Source organism: Toxotes jaculatrix, chromosome 2, assembly GCF_017976425.1.
Source record: "Toxotes jaculatrix isolate fToxJac2 chromosome 2, fToxJac2.pri, whole genome shotgun sequence".
In the NCBI taxonomy this organism is placed as follows: domain Eukaryota; kingdom Metazoa; phylum Chordata; class Actinopteri; family Toxotidae; genus Toxotes; species Toxotes jaculatrix.
Genome location: NC_054395.1, coordinates 21748269 through 21768303, shown reverse-complemented (window position 1 = coordinate 21768303; position 20035 = coordinate 21748269). Strand labels below are relative to the sequence as shown.

The 20035-nt window shown below is 42.1% G+C and overlaps 3 protein-coding genes across 4 annotated transcripts; 2 read left to right on the top strand and 1 right to left on the bottom strand.

Moving 5' to 3' along the window:
- Positions 1 to 45: 45 nt before the first annotated feature.
- Positions 46 to 7546, top strand: qars1 (glutaminyl-tRNA synthetase 1). Its single transcript, XM_041065038.1, has 23 exons — positions 46 to 246; positions 619 to 769; positions 1352 to 1461; positions 1553 to 1628; positions 1716 to 1780; positions 1906 to 1959; positions 2349 to 2406; positions 2486 to 2560; positions 2675 to 2760; positions 3189 to 3275; positions 3368 to 3467; positions 3558 to 3636; positions 3723 to 3962; positions 4079 to 4171; positions 4274 to 4411; positions 4945 to 5032; positions 5136 to 5282; positions 5408 to 5509; positions 5593 to 5685; positions 6292 to 6419; positions 6505 to 6571; positions 6676 to 6801; positions 6952 to 7546. Exons 1-23 carry the CDS (start codon positions 136 to 138, stop codon positions 7000 to 7002), a joined length of 2325 nt encoding a protein of 774 aa, XP_040920972.1. The 5' UTR covers positions 46 to 135; the 3' UTR covers positions 7003 to 7546.
- An 833-nt stretch (positions 7547 to 8379) lies between these two features.
- Positions 8380 to 15251, top strand: LOC121192919 (glutamine-rich protein 1-like). The gene is made up of 12 exons (XM_041054923.1): positions 8380 to 8581; positions 9258 to 9547; positions 9637 to 9732; positions 9833 to 9973; positions 10083 to 10859; positions 10970 to 11147; positions 11262 to 11416; positions 11550 to 11664; positions 12608 to 12716; positions 12991 to 13139; positions 13226 to 13316; positions 13993 to 15251. Exons 2-12 carry the CDS (start codon positions 9293 to 9295, stop codon positions 14177 to 14179), a joined length of 2253 nt encoding a protein of 750 aa, XP_040910857.1. The 5' UTR covers positions 8380 to 8581; positions 9258 to 9292; the 3' UTR covers positions 14180 to 15251.
- A 119-nt stretch (positions 15252 to 15370) lies between these two features.
- LOC121192925 (receptor-type tyrosine-protein phosphatase V-like) lies at positions 15371 to 19720 on the bottom strand. Of its 2 annotated transcripts, none has more exons than XM_041054937.1 (11): positions 19545 to 19720; positions 18931 to 19044; positions 18507 to 18606; positions 18318 to 18408; positions 18136 to 18212; positions 17884 to 18018; positions 17178 to 17300; positions 16875 to 17035; positions 16626 to 16761; positions 16220 to 16290; positions 15371 to 16092 (listed from the first exon to the last, which is right to left on the bottom strand). In XM_041054937.1, the coding sequence occupies exons 2-11, from the start codon at positions 18933 to 18935 to the stop codon at positions 15858 to 15860; spliced, it is 1134 nt and encodes a 377-aa protein (XP_040910871.1). In that variant the 5' UTR covers positions 18936 to 19044; positions 19545 to 19720; the 3' UTR covers positions 15371 to 15857. The 2 variants fall into 2 exon arrangements, with proteins under 2 accessions (XP_040910871.1, XP_040910877.1); XM_041054943.1 differs by having other exon boundaries at positions 15371 to 16089.
- Between the last annotated feature and the right edge of the window lie 315 nt (positions 19721 to 20035).

Genomic DNA, 20035 nt, shown 5'->3' with positions numbered 1-20035 from the left:
TGTATGTCTTTTCCTCCCTCTCTCCTATCGAGGTGTACCGGAAGTCGCCCTTCGCTCCTTCTCTGAGAACAGAAGTCGTGCACGGCGGCGGCGTGTCTGTGTGGCTCCAGTCTAGCCGGTGAATAGAGTGGAAAAATGGCGGATACGTTGACACTTTTCACTTCCATAGGGCTCAGTGAGCAGAAAGCGAAAGAAACGCTTAAAAATGAAGCGCTGAGTTCAGCCCTGAAGGACGCAGTTACTCAGGTACGACTCGGGGTGTTTAGGGAAACTGAGCTTCGTGGAGGGACAGCTGTGACACTTCCTCAGCTCACTTTTTGTATCCACTTATGTTCTTATTATTTTTTATAAAGGTGCTCTATTTATGGGTTTAGACATCATTTATGTCCGAGTACCTCGCTATTCTTAAACAGTGTGTCTTATGACTTTGAGTAGTTCTGTGGTTACTGTACTTTCAGTTTCAAATTTTTTAGTTTGTTTGCAACAAAGCTGGATTACCAACAAGGCAACTGCACAGTGGCCCCAAAAGCCCCGGGTTTATTCCATATAATTTGGGTCTAAACAATTAAATTCAACAATTAACAATTAATTCTGGTCTTTTCTCATTGTTTTCAATAGGCCCAGGGTATCCATGGGGCATCAGGAGTGGACAAAGCCATGGGTACACTACTGTACAGTATGGTATCTCGCCTTAAAGACACAAAACGTCTGGCGTTCCTCTCAGACAGTATAGCTCTGCGCAAAATCTGCACAGAGCTCCAGCTGACAGGTGATTTCTGACTGATGAGTTACCAATAATGTGTGATCATGAACAAAATGCAAGGATATTTTATAACACAACATTTTAACATTGATAATTTCTGACAGGTAATTTTCAGACTGATCCTGAACATTGCATTCCCTCACCCACTACTGCTAATGCACAAAATATATTGTCTTACAGACCCAAATTCCACCAGGACACACGTTTTAAATCATTTATTTCAACCGGATTTGCATTTGGGTTTGATTCTGTGACTCTACTCATGTGATGCTCTGAGACAAATCAGAGTGAACTTGACACAAACTGCCCTAGAGCTCAGAAACTTCAGACAAAGCCTGAGATACACATTTGTTGGATATAAAATACACAATGAAAGGTGTCTGGCAAATTGTTTTGGATGCTGGGGAGGTCAAAGGTGATCAAGTTTAGAGGCACTGAGAGAACTGCAGAAAGCAGGAAGGGTGTGTGTCAAGCTGATATACGGACTGTCAAGATGAATGAGATAAGTTGTGGATAAGAATGACGGGATAAAATATTTTCTGTCACCGCCTGCTCCATGAATTTATGCTCCCGCTTCTTTTTTTGTAGCTGCGCTGGACTTTGTGAAGAGTCATCCTCAAGACCCTATCAACCAGAAGGAGTTTGAAGAAGCATGTGGAGTGGGCGTGGTCATAACCCCAGAGCAGATTGAAGACACAGTAAGTGCATGAGCTTACACTGACCAGAAGTATGTCCTTTTACAAGCTTTACGGCATGCAGAGTGCTCAGTGACAGTGGAATGTTGTGCAGGTGGAGTCAGTGATCAAGAAACACAAGGAACAGCTGTTAAAGGAGAGGTACCGCTTTAACATGGGGCTCCTAATGGGTATGATCTCACACTTAATCAGTTAAATATTTTTGAAAACCTAACAGACGAACAGGATGTCTCACTGAGCTTTTGTGTCTGTTGCAGGGGAGGCACGCTCTGCCCTAAAATGGGCTGATGGGAAGGTCATCAAAAATGAGGTGGACATGCAGGTGTGTTGGAAAAAGAGGATATTATTAGAAGTAGTGTGTCTGTCACTGTGATTCAATGTTTTGATCTGAGTTTGCTAGGTTATTCCTACTGTATACCCTAACTAACTCTGGCTTTGGTCTTAAAGGTCCTACACCTTTTAGGACCCAAGACAGAGGCTGACCTGGAGAAGAAACCCAAGGTAATGCTTCAACATTTTTGGGGGAAATACAGTTATTTGCTCTCGTCCTCTGTCTATCAAAGACATAGTATGGGATGTAATCCTCTGTAAAACCACAGCTTGTGTTTTTTAACACGGCATTTTTTGTGCGTGGATTAAACAAACAAGATATAGTGAAGTTAATTAGTGAGCTTCAGAGGTGCTGGTAGATGGATTTTGTTACCTTGAGACAGAGCCAGGCTAGCTGTTTCCTCCTATTTCCGACTATCTGACAGATATGTGAGGAGCGTTAATCATCTCGTTCAGCTCTCAGCAAGAAAGTGAATAAACTTATTTTCCCAAACTGTCAAAACTTTAATCACAGCACTTTGAATGTTTTGATTTCATGTGTATATGTAATTATTTTGCAGCCTCAGAAAGTAAAAGTCGCAGAGAACGAGGTGAAGAAAGAGGAAGCGGCAGTGAATGGTAAGCAGCAGGCAAGATGACGGTAGTGAACTGTGTGTGTTGGTGGTTTTGTTTTTAACTGTGTGGGCTGGTTGTTTAGGTGAGGTGACCTCTGGGGAGGGAAAGTCACTAATGGAACAGCTCAGAGGAGAGGCACTCAAGTTCCATAAACCAGGTGAGAGGGAACCACCTGAAGATGAAATTGTCTCTGTCTTTTTTTTCTCCATACACCACCACTAGGGCAATTTTAGAGTATGTTGATGTTTCATCCTTACCTTCCATCTTACAGGAGAGAACTATAAAACCGACGGCTATGTGATCACACCAAACACAATGTCTTTGCTTAAAAAGCACCTGGAGATCACTGGTGGACAGGTACAAACTTTATATGTGTTACTAGAGCTGAAATGGTCAGTCATCTAATTGAATAGTCAACCAACAGAAAATTAATCAGCAACTATTTTGATAGATGATCCATTAATCATTTTAGTCATTTTTTCACACAAAAATACTGAATATTCCTCAAGTTCCAGCTTCTAAATGTTGCCAATTTGCTGTTATACGTGATATAAAATTCTTGGTTTGAGGTTTTGGGCAGAACAAGCTCTTTGAAGACCTCAGCTTGGAGTTTATGACAGTGTAACAGGCATTTTTCACTATTGTCTTGCATTTTATAGACCAAACAATTAATCAGTTAATCATGAAAATTACTGGCAGATTAACAAATAATGAAAATTGTGTTTGTAGTGCAAAAATTATCATGAATATTGATTTTTCTCTTTGCCATTTATTAATTCCTTTAGATACGGACCCGATTTCCCCCTGAGCCAAATGGCATCCTTCACATTGGACATGCCAAAGCTATTAACTTCAATTTTGGTTATGCAAAGGTACAAGTCCTGTTCTCATCTTTCACCACCACATAAGCTGTTTAATCCTCTCTGGTGCAGGTGTTTTCTTTAAACCTTGCCTCTTCCTGTAGGCAAACAACGGAATTTGTTTCCTGAGGTATGATGACACAAATCCTGAAAAGGAGGAAGAAAAATACTTCACTGCCATCAAGGAAATGGTGGAGTGGCTTGGTGAGTTTTACACTTTTGATTAAATCTTTGCCAGATACAGTCTACATTCATAGAGATAGCTTCTTACCAGTGTACATGTGTATTTTACAGGCTACAAACCTTATGATGTCACACACGCTTCGGACAACTTTCAGCAACTCTACGACCTTGCTGTGGATCTTATTCGCAGGTAAGTGTAGGAACTATGTACGCACGTGCTGTTAAATGTGCACAAGCCATTATATGTTTTACATTCTTGTCCTTGTCGTCCTTCAGAGGTCATGCGTACGTGTGCCACCAGAAGGGAGAGGAACTAAAGGGCCACAATCCTCCTCCATCACCATGGAGGGACCGTCCCATTGAAGAGTCCCTGGTGTTGTTTGAGAGGATGAAGAAGGGCCTGTTTGCAGAGGGAGAGGCCACACTCAGGATGAAGATGGTCATGGAGGACGGGAAGATGGACCCTGTGGCGTACAGAATCAAATACACGGCACATCACAGAACAGGAGATGAATGGTATGAAACTCTGAATTGTTGTCCTTTTTCCACCTGTGTGGTTGCATTTGAATACAAAATCTTGTTCACAACAAGGTGTGTTTTACCGAGCCTTCTTTTACTTTGTTTCCCTGCAGGTGCATCTACCCCACTTATGACTACACCCACTGTTTGTGTGACTCTATTGAAAATATCACACACTCACTGTGTACCAAAGAGTTTCAGGCCAGGTATAAGTTCTTTTATAGCTCACTATGATAAACCTTTTGGAGGCATACAAATCCATTGTTAATCTTCACCTTGCTTGTTGGTTTCTTTTATTTTTGTGACAGGCGCTCATCATATTACTGGCTGTGTAACGCTCTGGATGTGTACTGTCCTGTTCAGTGGGAGTATGGGCGCTTGAACCTCACCTATACTGTTGTGTCCAAGAGGAAAATCATCAAACTGGTAGAGACTGGCGTTGTCAGGTGAAATAACATCCCTGTTTGCTATTTGTTTCCAGTTGTTGGTTATTCATTTTAACTAATTTTATTACATCACATTACAAAACAAGCATGCTTCTCTGTCTGCAAATACCCCTTCATGTCTTAATGAAGCCTTAAAGAACATTTACCTAAAAGTCACCTATGTCTGAATGACGAAAAGACATCACTTTAACAGCGTTATAAACTCAGAAATGTCACAGATTTTGTTTCTGTAAAGGGCTTAAGTCCTCTCAAGCCAGTTAAAAATATTACCACTTATTGCAATAACAACACAAGTCTCTTGCAGCAGATAGATAAGTCAAACATGAGTGAATTTAAACAATACATAGTCCAGACTTTAAGCACTGTACAAAACATTAAATATAATGATTTTGTTTGACTTCATGTTTCCTGTCCAAATACTGTTTTAAAAAATCAATGTCATAATAACTTTCTCAACATATAGACTGTTGTGCTTTCTTCCTGCTGCATAGAATCTTTCAGGCAACTGAAAGGGATTTGTTTTCTCATTACAGAGACTGGGACGATCCCCGTCTCTTCACTTTGACTGCGCTGAGAAGAAGAGGTTTTCCACCAGAGGCAATAAACAACTTTTGTGCAAGGGTATGCAGGATGGACAGAAGAATGAATGAGTGGAGGGAGGAACTAGTAATTAAATGTAAGAAGATGGTGCCGTTGTGTAATCATACGTTACATCTCTTGGCAGGTTGGTGTCACAGTTTCCCAGACAACAACAGAGCCCCACCTACTGGAATCGTGCGTGAGGGATGTGCTTAATGACACAGCACCCAGAGCCATGGCTGTGCTGGAACCACTCAAAGTCACCATAATTAACCTTCCTGAGAACTCACGGGTTTGTACATTTCTTACAAAGACGTGACACATCAAACTGCTCGCTGAGGGATTGTTATACCCTGTATACAGAGTAATAAAAACATCACAGGTGCTGAATCTTCCTGCTGTCCTCTTCTCTCTCAGTCAGATGTACGGGTTCCAGACTTTCCTGCCAGTGAGGCCAAGGGCAGCCACATGGTTCCATTTACTCGCACGCTCTTCATTGAACAGAGCGACTTCAGAGAGGTTGGAGAGAAAAAAAATCTTCACAATATATGTAGCACACTTTCTTTGTGCATTTTTGTTTTTGATTGTATACTTGTTTGCAGGTGATGGAGAAGGGCTACAAGCGTCTGACCCCAGAACAGCCTGTGGGCCTGAGGCATGCTGGGTATGTCATCTCTGTCCAGAGGGTCATTAAGGTAAGACTGAAAATTGTTTCACTCAGTAGATCGTAAAGACACCAAGTTCTCCAAGTTCTAATCCTGTGCCCCCGTGTTATTTGTTTTGCTGTCTCTTGGTGTGGGCCGAATATTAGTTTTGTAAATCATTACAGTGTTTTTGAGGATTCATCCTGAACATTGGGGTGGTTATATAAATTTATCCAGTGAAATGGATTTTTGCAAAAACGTCCTCCACCTCCTGATCGAACAACATGGTTGAGACATGGTGGGTGGAGACCCACAGTCCTCTGTAGCTCCTCAAAGCCATGCTCACATTTAAACGATCCAGTCAAATCTGAAGAATATGGCTTAAACCATACATATTCTGTTTCACTTGGACGCAGCATTATAAAGTCTTTAATTTTATTCTTTTAAAAAGGTCTTAAATTCTTTTTCTAGCCTATCACTGGCAGTAATGTTAGTTGGAAAATCCCAAGTGCAAAGTTCATATTTGGGGCTTTGATTTTTTTTTTTAATTGATCAATTAAAAAGATGTCTTTACTCCCATGTCTCTTTCTAGTAAGGTATCATTTTACATACCATATAGTCTTCACAACATGTTTTTTTTCTTCCACTGTTTCTCAGGATGCTCAGGGTAAAGTGGTGGAGCTGGAGGCGAACTGCTGCAAATCTGAGACTGCAGAGAAACCGAAGGCCTTCATCCACTGGGTCAGCGAGCCGCTGGTGTGTGAAGTGCGTCTTTACGAAAGACTGTAAGTCACAAACAACCACTGTCATTCACAACTAATGCTTCATATAGAAAACTAACTTAACCAAAGCTTCTCGCTGTCTTTTTAGATTCCTGCACAAACATCCAGAGGATTCATCTGAAGTGCCCAATGGGTTCCTGAGCGACATCAACCCCGTGAGTGATTCTGCACTCCTGTGACAAAAGGCCTTTTTGGATTAATTGAGATGTTTCAATGGATGAAGTCATTGTTTAATGTATTTTCTCTTTTTATGGTTTAGAATTCCCTGCAGGTAATCAGCAGTGCCTTAGTGGATACCTCAGTCAAGGGAGCTAAAGTTTTTGACAAATTCCAATTTGAGAGAGTTGGCTACTTCTCCTTGGACCCCGACAGCACTGCAGACAAGGTACAGACAGAACAGTTGTTACAAAACATTACAAATACTCATCGACGAAAGCTTCTGATTTTTGTTAATTTGAGAAATTATTTGGTAATCTGCTCTGTCACTTGCTTAATATGAGCATGAACTGTAACTGTAATCTTTCTTTCACCACAGCTCATCTTCAACAGAACAGTCACTCTCAAGGAGGACCCTGGGAAGATCTGATTGACTGAGATCAAGCCACACATCCTGCTTCCCATGAGCCCACAGATACATTTCCGAATTGTTTGCATCACTTAATGTGTAATATCAGCAAGGGCACGGACTGCTTAGGCTGTGATTGACTCAAATCAGACACTGTAACAATTACATAAAACTGGAAAATATAAATTGGTTCCATGATTGTTGTGATTTATCCATCAAATTTACTGTAGTAACATTTTGATCAGTCTCAAGCTTGGCCAGTCAGTTTCTTCTTGTTTTTTTTTTCCAATATCTTCTACAATAATCTTCACAGTGTTTCCTCTTCTTTGTTGAATATATGCAACTTTATTATTGTTCAACAAGGACCTCATATATGTACATGTTCATTTCATATTGGCTCTAAGCTGGTGTTACACAGAGGATATGCTCTCAAATGCCATACATGACTTTCTTACAAAGGTGGTGGGTCAGTGCCAAACCCCCATGTGTTTTTTTTAAGAGTCAGAGTGGTGCACACGTGTCCTTTTTGACAGGAGACATAAATAAATCATACTTAAAAACTGCAGTGTTTCTGTGTTAATAACCCGAGGGGATGCACTAAAGTTATTTTCTTTTTTAACAGATCTACAATTCTTTTTCTTTGATTGATTACTAAAAGTATAAGTAAATATATTCAAAATTATTATTTTTTAACCAAAATTTAAAACCGAAAAATGTTTAGTTGATACTCATGAAAAACAAATGCATTTTCACATTTGAGAAGCTTGAAGCAGTAAAATGATTTACTTAATTTAATTAATCGAGAATGACTTCAATCAGACGCTTATCACAATTGTTGACAGTTAATTATCTGTCAGCCCACTAAATTAATCAATGAATCATTTAGGCTCCAGGGTACTGGTTGGTGGCAGGGTACCTGGGTAAACAATGATATACAGGGGGGTCAATAACGGCCCCACAGGAGGTTAATCCCACCACGGAGAGATACCCTCTTCAGTACTTTCCCCAGTGAGCAATGGAAAGTTAAAGTAAATACTCAAGCAGATATTTGGCCCGTAAGACAAACCAGTCTGGTAGATGTAGACCATGCTGAGTTGTCGTGCGTGGGAATTAACCCTCAGTTGCCCAGAGCGTCTTGAGCGCCACCCAAATATTCAGGGCATCTCTTTGGGACCACCTTAAAAGATTGAGAAGCCAGTGAACCACTAGGAGCGTCTGTCTGGCATAACAGGGTTTTAAGGTGGACTGACATCTACCTGATCTGGTCTGCCACTTCGTCTGCATGTGTCGCCTTTAACAGACTACCCTCCAAGCGCCACTTACCGCGATACCATGTGATGGAAATACCGCGATAGCACGACAGAGTTACAAATCGCTTGCTTATTGGTCTGAGGGAACCGTTGTAAGATGGCGCCCAGCGAAATATGAGTGTTTAAGAAAAAAGAAAAACTACAGCTAGCCATCTAACGAACATCACGAAAAATAAAGAATAAACGAGCCACAAAGAAACGCCAATAGCACTTCGCTTCCCTGCTGGTTGGAAGAGGAGCGCCGTTTCGAGGGCAGAGAAGCGCTTGCTCGGCCCGGTTGAGGAAGAGAGGTAGCTAACGCGCCTGCTAACGTTAGCCTGCTAGCAACGGAGATAACAAAAATACAGTCGGTGTTACATTACCGACATGGGAGGGTTACCCCGGCTTCCGTTGCTCTCTTAATGTACCACGCATTGCCAAGTTAAAATATTGTCGTTTTACGCACATCATAGCATTATTATACTTTGCCATACACAACTGTGGTTTGATCTTACTTGGAAACAACACGCGGCTAGTTAGCCATTTACCTGGCTAACCTAGCGTGTTGTGTAATCAGCTGTTAGATTAGCTTTTATGCAGCTATTGCACCATACACACAAACGTAACGTCGTTGTAGTGTTAAACTGGTGTGTTTTCATTATGCAGCACTTTCCATCACCACTTTGAATGCTGCATTGGATTTGGAAAGTGACCGCGCTTTTGTCCCTGCTCGTATACACGCAGCTAGAATTAACCCTTTCGTATTACTATCTGTGTGTGTTGCCACTGGACAGTGAGCTGTAGGTCAGTTTGTAAACACGCTGAAGTTTCAACTGATGACATCTTTTTTTTTTTTTACCTTTTATTTTTAATCCATAAGCCACGCGTCTGTGTTTTGTTTTGATTGGGTTAGTGAAATGTGACCCATGCCCATTCCGCGTTGATGCACTAACTTAAAACAACTGTAAAAAATCACCATTTCCACAGGTTCCCCCCTACAGAAGAGGACATTGTCAGTAGCTATGAATAACTCCCTGGATGGCACAGGCTCCTATGAGGAGCTGGTGAGGCAAAAGGCTCGGAGCATCCCTCAGCATCGCATGAAGGAGTTCCTGGAGTCCTTGGCCAACAAGGGTCCGGATGCCCTGCAGGAGTTCAGCCAGCAAAGCGGAGACACTACGACCACCACCACCACTATGGTCTACCAACAAGAAGCTAACTGCATTTACACAGACAGCACAGAGGTGGCAGGGTCATTGTTGGAACTGGCTTGCCCGGTAAGTCAGTGTGTACTAAATGGTCACGGTAGAAAAAAAAATCTGTGCTTGAAATGAAGAGCCTTGACCTATATTGTCTTCTGATGTAGGTCCAGGTACAGGTCCAGCCGCAGCAGCAACAGATACCGGAGTCCACATCTCAGCAACAATCTGTACAGCAGAATACAGAGCAACAGATAGTGCAGGTTTGTACCTTTATTGCTCCTTTACATTGTGTTCGTCACTCAGTCCTATTTTGTTTTTGTTTCATTCTTGATCCACTATATTTTGGACTGCAATTTTCAGGTGCAGATCCAAGGCCAGCAGCAAGGTCAGATGCTGGGTCAGGTCCTACAAGTGCCCTCTGGTTCCCATCAACAGCTACAAGGTGTGACTACTGCACAGCTGATCCAGCCTGGGGAACTCACAGAGGAGCAGCACCAACAGGTACACTTATGTACACACATGCACAACATAATTGCAGGATTGCACATTTTGTCATCAACCAGAGTTTAAATTTAGTAACCACTTATCATCTCCCTCTCGTGTCTTTTAGCTGCAAGCCCAGTTGGTCGCAGCTGTCGCCGGAGGACAACAGATCCAAATCCAGACAGTGGGGGCCCTGTCTCCCACCCAGCAGCAGGACAGTGCAGAGAGAAGGGTATTGGGAACCACAGTTGCGACATCCCAGGGAGCAGGCGTTCTCCAGCCTGCCAAGAAGCGTAAAGTGGACATGCCTATCACTGTGTCCTATGCCCTGCCTGGTCAGCAGGTAGCCACAGTCCTGGCTATCCCTCAGGGACAGGGCCAGCAGCAAAGTTACGTGTCCCTGCGGCCAGACCTCCTAACAGTGGACAGTTCTCACCTTTACAGTGCTACAGGCACTATCACCAGTCCCACAGGAGAGACCTGGACCATCCCTGTGTATTCTGCTCCTGCTGGGTCTGGAGGCCGTGAGCAGGTGACACACATTGCCATCCCCCAGGAGGCTTATGGAACAGTGCAGGTTGCAGGAGCAAACACTACAACAATGACCACAATGCCAACACAAGTTACTGTTGAAAATGACAAGCTGAAAAACCCTGCCAGCCAAAGTCAGACAGCGCAGGCCGTTTCCAGCATAACAAGCTCTGGAGGAATGGGGGGGCAGGAAGAAGTGGTGCACACACTGGCTGCAAACACGCTGTTCCCTGCCCAGCTGATGAATGGAAACATTCACATCCCAGTGGCAGTACAAGGTTACTCCAACGCTACACAGTCTCTCATTTGGGATCCTCAGCAGCAGGTTCTGCACACACAGGGGCTGTCAGGGCAGGATGCACAGCAGCTACAGGTACTAACACAGTTGTGGAGCTGATTGATGGTGTTTTATCTTGGCCAGATATACACATTGACATGTATTTCTTTAGTTAAAGAGGTAACTATGTGTTTGCGTATGTGCAGGGTCAGACTGTGGTAGCAGAGGTAGATGGCCAAGGCCAACAGCAAGTGCAGGTGCAGGAGCTGCTCCTGCCTGCCACGCTGAAACCTGAAGAGGGTCTTGACGTGTGGCGGCTTTGGGCTCAGCGGAAAAATGCAGAGTTGGAAAAATCAGACAAAAATAAACTGGCTCCAATTGGTCGTAAGTGCATACACACAATGTACATTATATTGGGGTTAGGAAAATATTTTTTCTTCTCTATTTTCATCTGTCAACCTGATCACTGATGAGTGTGTGTGCATGTGTGTGTTTTAGGACGTCAGGCACTACGTTTCCAGGAGGACTTGGTGTCATGTGCAGTCGCTGAGCTCTGCATGGGTCTCTCTTTGATGACAACAGAGGCTCGGGGGATGGAAGGGGAGTCTTATGAGGCTGATGTTCTTTACTATGTATTTCTGTGCATACAAAAAGTAAGTTCACCATCTACATAAGCACACACTGTCCAACACCCTCTTCAACATCCATCCCTCTCTGTTGGTACTTGGTTGTGATGTGGAAACACTGTTTGACTGCATCTTTCTTTGTCAATTTTCTTTCTCGCAGTATCTGTTTGATAATGGTCGTGTGGACGACGTTTTCTCAGATCAGTACTACACTCGCTTTGCTCAGAGTCTGCACCAGATCCTGGAGCCATGGAGACCATCTGTTCATCCGCTAGGTGAGAACTAAAGTTGTTAATCAAACTTAGTGTTGACTTGCAATGTGTGTTCCTTTATAATCAACTTTAAACTTAGTAGTGCGCAGTAATGAAAACACAAACCAACCATGTTAGCAGTGACACCAGTCAAAGCCCCAATCTCAGCCTATGTTCTGTGGTACTGAATTAATGAGTCCAATCTGATATTTTCTGATATGTTTACAGCTGCACAGTGCAGTTGCACTCAGAACTTATTGGCTGCAGTAGTTTCTATCCTGTACAGCAATCTGTAGTGTTTTCTGTGATATCATATGGGAGAGTGTCAGTCTTGACTTCGGACAGCTTCTCTGAATGACATACAAAGGTTTAAATGAGTTTTTGTCTAACATTGAGGTTTCCGAGGCGTGGCACATCTATGTAATGCAAATTATTTTCTGACAGATCGTCACTGTAGGTATTATTAACTGATGCTTTGGGCTACTATTTAATTGTTTGCATGACTCTGTGGTCATATTCAAAGCAAAGTGTATTTAAGACAAACTGACTACTTGATGGTGAGTTGCTCTATTTTATATTTACAATTAATACATTAAGAGTGTGACATATATGAAAAGTGAATATCTCTGTGATTTATTACTATGAGAGCCAGAGGTCTTTATTATTCATGGATTTAGAAACATTACTGTATGTTAAGATCAGTTTATCAATTTGAGAGTGGCAGCTGGCTCCAGTTGTGTTAAGTTTTGATGAGTGATTGCTTGAGTTTAGATACTGGGGACTGTTTGTTTTTTGTTTGTTTTTTGTTTGTTTGTTTGTTTGTTTGTTTTATAACTACTATCAAGCCAAAAGAAGCTCTCTTACTAGATCTATACGAGTTGGTAGTGAAATTTTGTGACAGTGTAGTGCTTGTCCAGTTTTATAAACTGCCTGGTCTTCATAGTATGCTCTTTATTTCTCCTACCAGGTTACATTATCCCCAGTCACGTGACAGAGGAGATGCTGTGGGAATGTAAACAGCTGGGGGCTCACTCACCGTCAACATTGCTCACAACTCTAATGTTCTTCAACACAAAGTGAGTTTCACCTTTTTCTCACATGCATGATTTTCTGCAGTTATAACACATGAATGATTTCGCTATACTAATTAACTGACATGCAGTTGTATTATCCATCACAAATGTCTGTATACAAGAGAAAAACTTAATCTAGAACACAGTTAATTCCTAACTCACATGTCAGCAAAATAGAAATCTATAAAAGACATTGTTGTAGTTATTCTCTATCACCCCTCTGTCCCCATTTATCACCAGTCAACACACTAATCACATACTGTACATCTTTTTACAGGTATTTCCACCTGAAAACAGTGGATCAGCATCTAAAAGTGGCCTTTTCTAAGGTGCTCAGGCACACCAGGAAAAGCCCCAACAACCCCAAAGACAAGAGCACCAGCATCCGATACCTAAAGTCAACAGAGAGGTTCATAGGACAGAAAGGTAAGCGCGCACATGGATTTGATTTGTCCTGTGATATCTGAGGGGAAACACCATTTATACTGTATAAATATTTTTTCTTCTCTCAGTGACAGATGACATGTACTCAGAGCAGCTGGAGGACCCAGAGAACCCACTACGATGCCCCATCAAACTCTACGATTTCTACCTCTTTAAATGGTAAATTGAAAAACATAGTTTAAGGATGACAAAGGGATTTCAGTGAAAGGGAAATATGTTTCATTGCCCCCTTTCATTGTACATGTTGCACTCTGTGTCTGAGTGCTTAAACTTGCGAGAACACGGTTGCTAGGCAACTGACAAAAACATGGATGCCATATAATAAGTTTTATTTTTTGTTCTCTTCTGAGAAATGGTGAAAGATTTTTCATGTTTTCTGCCTCTTAGCAGTATGCCAAGGATCGCAGTTCAATACAGCAGTTCAGCCATAAATTATCTCTCATTGTCAAAAGGTGTAAATTAAATTATATATTTATCACTGAAGCACTGTTAGACTGAGCTCCATTATATTGAGAGGATTTCAGGTCCTTTTCCATTTACATACACGAGGGGGCAGAATGTAAGAAACACCTCTGAATATCACGCAGTCCAGTACAGCATCACCACTGACTATGACATCAATGTTAAAACATATAATTTAAGTAATACTTCTATGACTGTGTCAACAACCGTCAGCACACCGTCCTACTTCATTTCTCTCTCAGTTCCCACAAAAACATATTTCATAAAAAACATTTTGTACGCAGAGACAGACTGAAACTGTAACTTTGACATCTAATTAATACATATATCCTGAAAGCCTCCTCACGCTGTGTTCTTTCTTCTTCCCTGTCAGTCCACAGAGTGCTAAAGGTCGCAACGACACCTTCTACCTGACTCCGGAGCCCGTGGTGGCTCCCAACAGCCCCATCTGGTACTCGACTCAGCCAATCCCAAAAGAGCAGCTGGAGCAGATGCTTGCCCGCATCCTCGTCGTCCGTGAAATCCAGGAAGCCATTAACATGTCAGAGAACGTGCACTAGTTTGACTGGAGGAGAACGATAAACGGACTAGACTCTTCTCTTCACCCAGCCTTTGATTGCTCATTATCGGTAGTTTTCTATTCTCTCACACCCTCTTGTGGTCTGTAAGGGTGGCATGTATATGATTATATTCATTATGTGTCAGCATATCTTACACACACAGACTGTACATACACATACAAACAATACAGATAATAATTTGTCTTACAGAGGCAATCGCTCAAGTTTTTTTTTTCTTTTTGTTTTGGCCAAAGGATGTAGTGTCTGATCTTTTTATTGGACCTGAACTCTAATTTAAATGTTATTTTAACTGTTGGTGCTTCTTACCAATAGTCTGGAACAACTGTTAATTTCCTTTCCCATTTTGTTTTAATCTGTAATATACTTCATATATATTTTCACTGGGGTTGGCCTGCGCTATGCTGCTTTTCTTAGACATCCCTCTTTGTTGCTCTACCTTCCCTCATCCCATCTTAGTCCCTGTTAAGACTCACAGCAAATACCTCAGTGGTATTAAGATTGCATTAAGTAGCCAGACATAGGCTAAAAGCTCATTTCCAACTTGTGTGAATTCTCCCTCTTTTTCTTTGTGTTTCACTGTCTTGAGCTGAGTTCACATGCGGACACACCGAACTCTGGACTAGCTTGTTACTGAATGCTGCTGCTGCTGAGGCCTGTGGTGCCTCTTATTGGACTAGCTCAGCAGCACTGAATCACATCAGGACTTCACTCTGTAATGGACTTTATTGCAATACAGTGTCACCAGTCGACCTGCAGTTACGAGCACTTGCCACATGGTGGAGATGTGGCAGAGGGAGGGCGAAGGATGCTGTATCCTCCTTTCTCTCCGCAGTACATCCCCAACCCCAAAACTCGCCCGAAAAGGGATCGGTTGTATCATACATGTTTATTACCTGACGGATGAAAGACTCTAAGAAGTGGGATAGCCCTTAATGTTCTATAATGTATAATACTCATAGCTCCTTCATGTACTGTAATCGGTTTCAGTCATCTAAGGAGAATGGCAGTGCCTGTGTGTTTTTGAAACATGACCTTTTTTGTACAGCCACTATACCATGTGTCTGCCTTTCTAGCAAGTCCAGTATCAATTCTGCACATGCATCCTTACGTGCTGATAGCCTGCATTGTGTGATATAAAATGATGCACAATGATTTTTTTCAAAATAAAAGTCATCTCACACCGTCACTTTATCAGTAATGGAGGCAAACAAACTTACAAAAAACAATGAACTGCTCAAACATTTTGGTAGCTGTACACAGTTTACATTTTAGGTTTGAAATAGAAGCGTTTGACCCTCGTGCTTGTGTGCACCATTACTGTTCTTTCGTAGCAGCCTCATATTGTTCTCATGAATCTCGTGGTAAGTAATTTGCAGCAGAGGAACCGGTTTGACCTGATTGGGCAGGTGATTTCCTTAATTTTTTTCCCAGGTAACAGTAAGAACAGCTGTGTCTGTGGTTTCTCTACCAGCTTTTATCTGCATGTTGTTAGGCCAGTTTTCTGCCTGCAGGGCCTTTTGTCATAAAGCACACACAGCATTTCTTTTGCAGTCTCTGTCCTTGCGTGGCAGGTACTTTGCGATCGAATTCTGAATGTTTGTTTTTTATCCAGTTTCTTGCTTGTGTCTTTCTATTTTCAGTTTTACAATATGGGAGTTCAGGAAGTGTGTGACCCTGGATTAAACAGGGATGAGGAGGGCAGTAACCTCCTCAGTAGGTTCCCAGGGTGTAAAATCTGCTGGATTGTATTCTGTGGTGGGTCCGGTGGAGGTTTCTGTCTGTGATGGTGATGTCTTCTCCTCCCTGTTCGGTCCCCACGTCCAGAGGAGCTGTGAGGTCGATCCTGAATGTGGTGGTTAATATTCGAACTGGCTCCCTGAGTCTGTGGGCTGCTGTGAAAGAGAAGACTCCTAATTAAAATGTCATCATGCGTTACAATGATTAATAATACGCTGTCTGTTCTGAAATTGAATATGGTGTGTGTTGGTGCTCACTGGGAGCTCATTTCTGTGCTCTCACCCTGCTGAGGTTCCTCCTGTTCCTCCACTGAGCCATTGTAGCAGACACTGATGTACAAATATGTACTGCTCCTGAGTACACACAAAGGAATGAGCATGTTATGAGGATGCTTCATTTTATGTTTGGTATGAACCAATAGGGCACACACTGTTTATGAGCATAGAGATGATAGAAAGCAATGGAGTACATGCGAGTGAGTGAATTGCAAGTATGCATTTAAATATACTTATTACTACTGTCTAAACTGGGATACGGTTCATTTAACAGAATATTATAGTTGATGTCTTAAATAATCAGCCTTGTGACACTAAGCAGCTGTTAAAGTTCAGAGGAGCAGAGGAACTCAGGACTTTTAGTGGTTAATAGTTCTTCCACCACTGAAGGTGAGTGTCAGTACTGGACTGACCAGATTCTGGACCATCCACATTCGATGTAGCCGTAGATCTTCCACAGCAGCCCGGATATCGGGCTGGATGCCCCTAGCACACAGCTGCATCAGCCACAACAATGCAACAAATGTCCCTGACCGCCCAACGCCTGCACTGAAACACATAAACAGAGGACTGACTTTAAACAGTCTCATCTCCACAGGACTATAAGAAAGAAATAGGCTCCCTGAAGGAGTGGGTGATGGGTTTAAAGTCAGAGGTCAGACCTGCAGTGCACCACGGCCGGCCCCAGGCGAGGAATGGCTTCCAAATGCTGCCGCACATGGTCAGTGAAGGCACACAGAGAGGATGAGTCTTTAGGGATGCCCCGGTCCGGCCAGGAAGGGTAGTAGTAGTGTGTGATTATCCTGTCTGTTGGACTGTCTCTCTGAAACACAAACACTTTCCTTTAATCCAACCACAAGGACTTCTTCTTCTTTGATGGATTATTTGTATGGTCAGAGCACACAGAAGTCAACAGCAGGTGTCTAAAGGCACCAGAGGGGATGATGAATGTGCCTTTGGCTCACCTGTCTAAGGTTAATGGTGGTGATAAAATAATCTGGACCTTGTTTGCGGGTCACTGTTGTAACTTGGATCAGTCCGTGATAAACTGTCCCTCGTTCCAGAGGCCAGTATTTATCACACAGCACCTGTACACAAAAATACAAAATCTGTTAGAGGAATTTTTAACATTTGGGGAAATTCTCTTCTCCTTGTTTTCTTGCCTTTACTCAGAGACTGGAAATGGGGAAACAGCTTGCTTAGCTCTTTCCAAAGACAACATAATTGGCCTACCAGCTCCTCTAAAGCTCACAAATTAGCACTTTGTATCTCCTTTATTTAAAAGCACAAAAGCCAAAGTGTAAAAACATTTTTAAAAAGGCATTAAAAGTTGTGTTTTTATGGGAGTTATGTGCCAGACTATTTCTTTTCTGGGTGCTGTGACTTCCTAGAGTCTGTGCTGGCTGCCTGGCAACCTCGCAGCGATGACAAGATCTGGCAGAAAACCCCCACAACTTGTAATTTTTACACTTCAGTTTTTGTGCAGATTAAGCAAATGAGATTCATGGTGATCAGTGAGCTTTGGGGGTGCTTCATGTTGAATGTGCAGACATGACAGTGAGATTTATCTTCTCATTAGTAAGAAGTGAATAAGTGTATTTCCCAAACTGTCGAACTAGTCCAGCAGATCAACACACACACATACACACAGAATGAATATGTCTTTCTTACTGTGTCCTTGTGTTTCAGAGCTGTCACCATGACGATTATCCTGACATTTTGCTCCCACACCATCCTCCAGAAGTCAGCCATGGTGTTGTACAAAGGACCCTGGGTGCAGATGAAGTCTCGCTCTGATCCCCCACCCTGAATCCAGACAGTCATTAACAGATGCATGTCAATATAGTGTCAGATGTACATGTTGTAAAGCAGCAAGATGGTGTTATGAAAATGAGAGACAAAATAAAGCGAACGAGTTCTTACAGGAACAAAATTTGCGTTGATGTAGTCAGTGTGTGGGTGGGAGTTTTGAGCGGACAGCCTCACACGACAGTGGTCATCTACATCAGTCAGTAAATGGAAAGCAGACAAATAAAAGTCTCACACGTTGCTGCACATACAATAGATGTAGTGATTTGTTCCAGTGTGATATGTTGTGCACTTACATGGTAAAATGTAGGGGTATCTATTCTTTTCTCTGTTGGCCTCTGATTCCCCTGCTCTGGTGGGGAGGTCTCTGCCAACTTCATTCAACTCCTTTACAAAACCAAACACATTGACGCTCATGACAAAACTTTTCCAGCTTCACAAATCATAAACCTAATCCAAGTTAAATTTCTAAACATACCACTTACCTCAAACTCCTGTTTAAAGCCCCTGTTGTCATTGGCAGCGAGTGTCTGGCATCGAAAACGAAACTCCTGTAGAATCTGCGCTCTTGAGAATGTTTGCACCCTGTGAAACATTATTGTAACACATTAAATCATTTTAAGATCATGGATGCACTCATGGATGGTGATATTCTATATTTTTCTATAAACACACAAATGAAAAGGAATCATTGTCTAGGATATTATTGAGCCTTTTATAAGAATTAAAGCATATATTTGTTATCCATTTTTAAAGATTTATGCCATCAGTACTGGGCTAAAAGCTGAGTGCCACAGGCAAGTTGGAAAATACTGAGAGGCACACTAACAATAATAAAAAATACAGAATATCTCCAATGTTATCATTTAAGCATGTTCTGTTTGCTACAGGGAATTTTGTCACCTTTACCTCATGTCTTTTCCTGTCGACCTCAGGCCTCGTACTTTCAATAGAGATTGAGCAGGTATGGAGAATGATGCCAGGTTGATTTCAGAGTTGATGCTGTGAAAAAACTCCCAATTCCTGTTTCATAAAGAAACTTTTGTTAATTAAAAGGACTGGCAAAAGTAATAACGCAAACAGAACCTGAAAAGCTAAGAACATCTGTCTACTTTTTGTTTTCTCCTCCCCCCTTGTAGTTTAAAAGGAATTTCTCCTCATTTGACACCAGGAAAAGTTCTTGAAACGCACAACTGTGCCAATGAGAACAGCTATAATACACCTGCAATGAAGTTAGGCGCTTGAACAAATTTGTTTACATTTGTCTTTTCCCCCGAGGCAGTTAAATTAACAGTTTTACTGTATCAATCCACGAAAAGCACACATTAAAATCTAACTACACCTCTCTTCCCATAGCCTTATTATAATAGAAAGGTATTTGTAACAAGCACAGCCCAGCATTCACGCAGAACAATTAGTGACACTGACCTGACAAGAAAGAAAACCTGTTCCAACAAGCCCTCAACCCCAAACACAAATAGCAGAGGCCAACAGACAGTCCCGTAGTTTTGTTTCAGGATTACCTTTACAAAGCAGCCTCTGATGAATGGTTTAAGTCAGCCACAGACTGAAGAGAAAGAGTAGGAGAGTGGGAGATCACTGCACCGCTCCAAGTCATCTTAAAGTTGTCCGGTTTAAATATCTCTCTCTGTAGCCGTCTCTGTTTGTCTCAGTCACTCTCTCTCTCTCTCTCTCTCTCTCTCTCTCTCTCTCTCTCTCTCTCTCTCTTTCTCTCTCTCTCCAGGCAGGAAGAAGTGTGAAGGGTGGAGACAGTGGGTGGAGACAGGAACACTAAATCCAGGTAGGGATGTCAGCAACTATTCTCTGTACTCACAGTGTCATTCTTTGCACAACAAAATCAAAATGTCTTTCCTTCTAGGAAATCTCTGCCATCATCTCAGTACAGTTTTTTTTTTTTTCTGTTGAGGTATCCAGGTTTTACCTGAGATAGTGAGGCTGGAGCTCTTGATTTTGTAGCCTCAGTAAAACACCCCTACTAAACAAATGTTTGTTG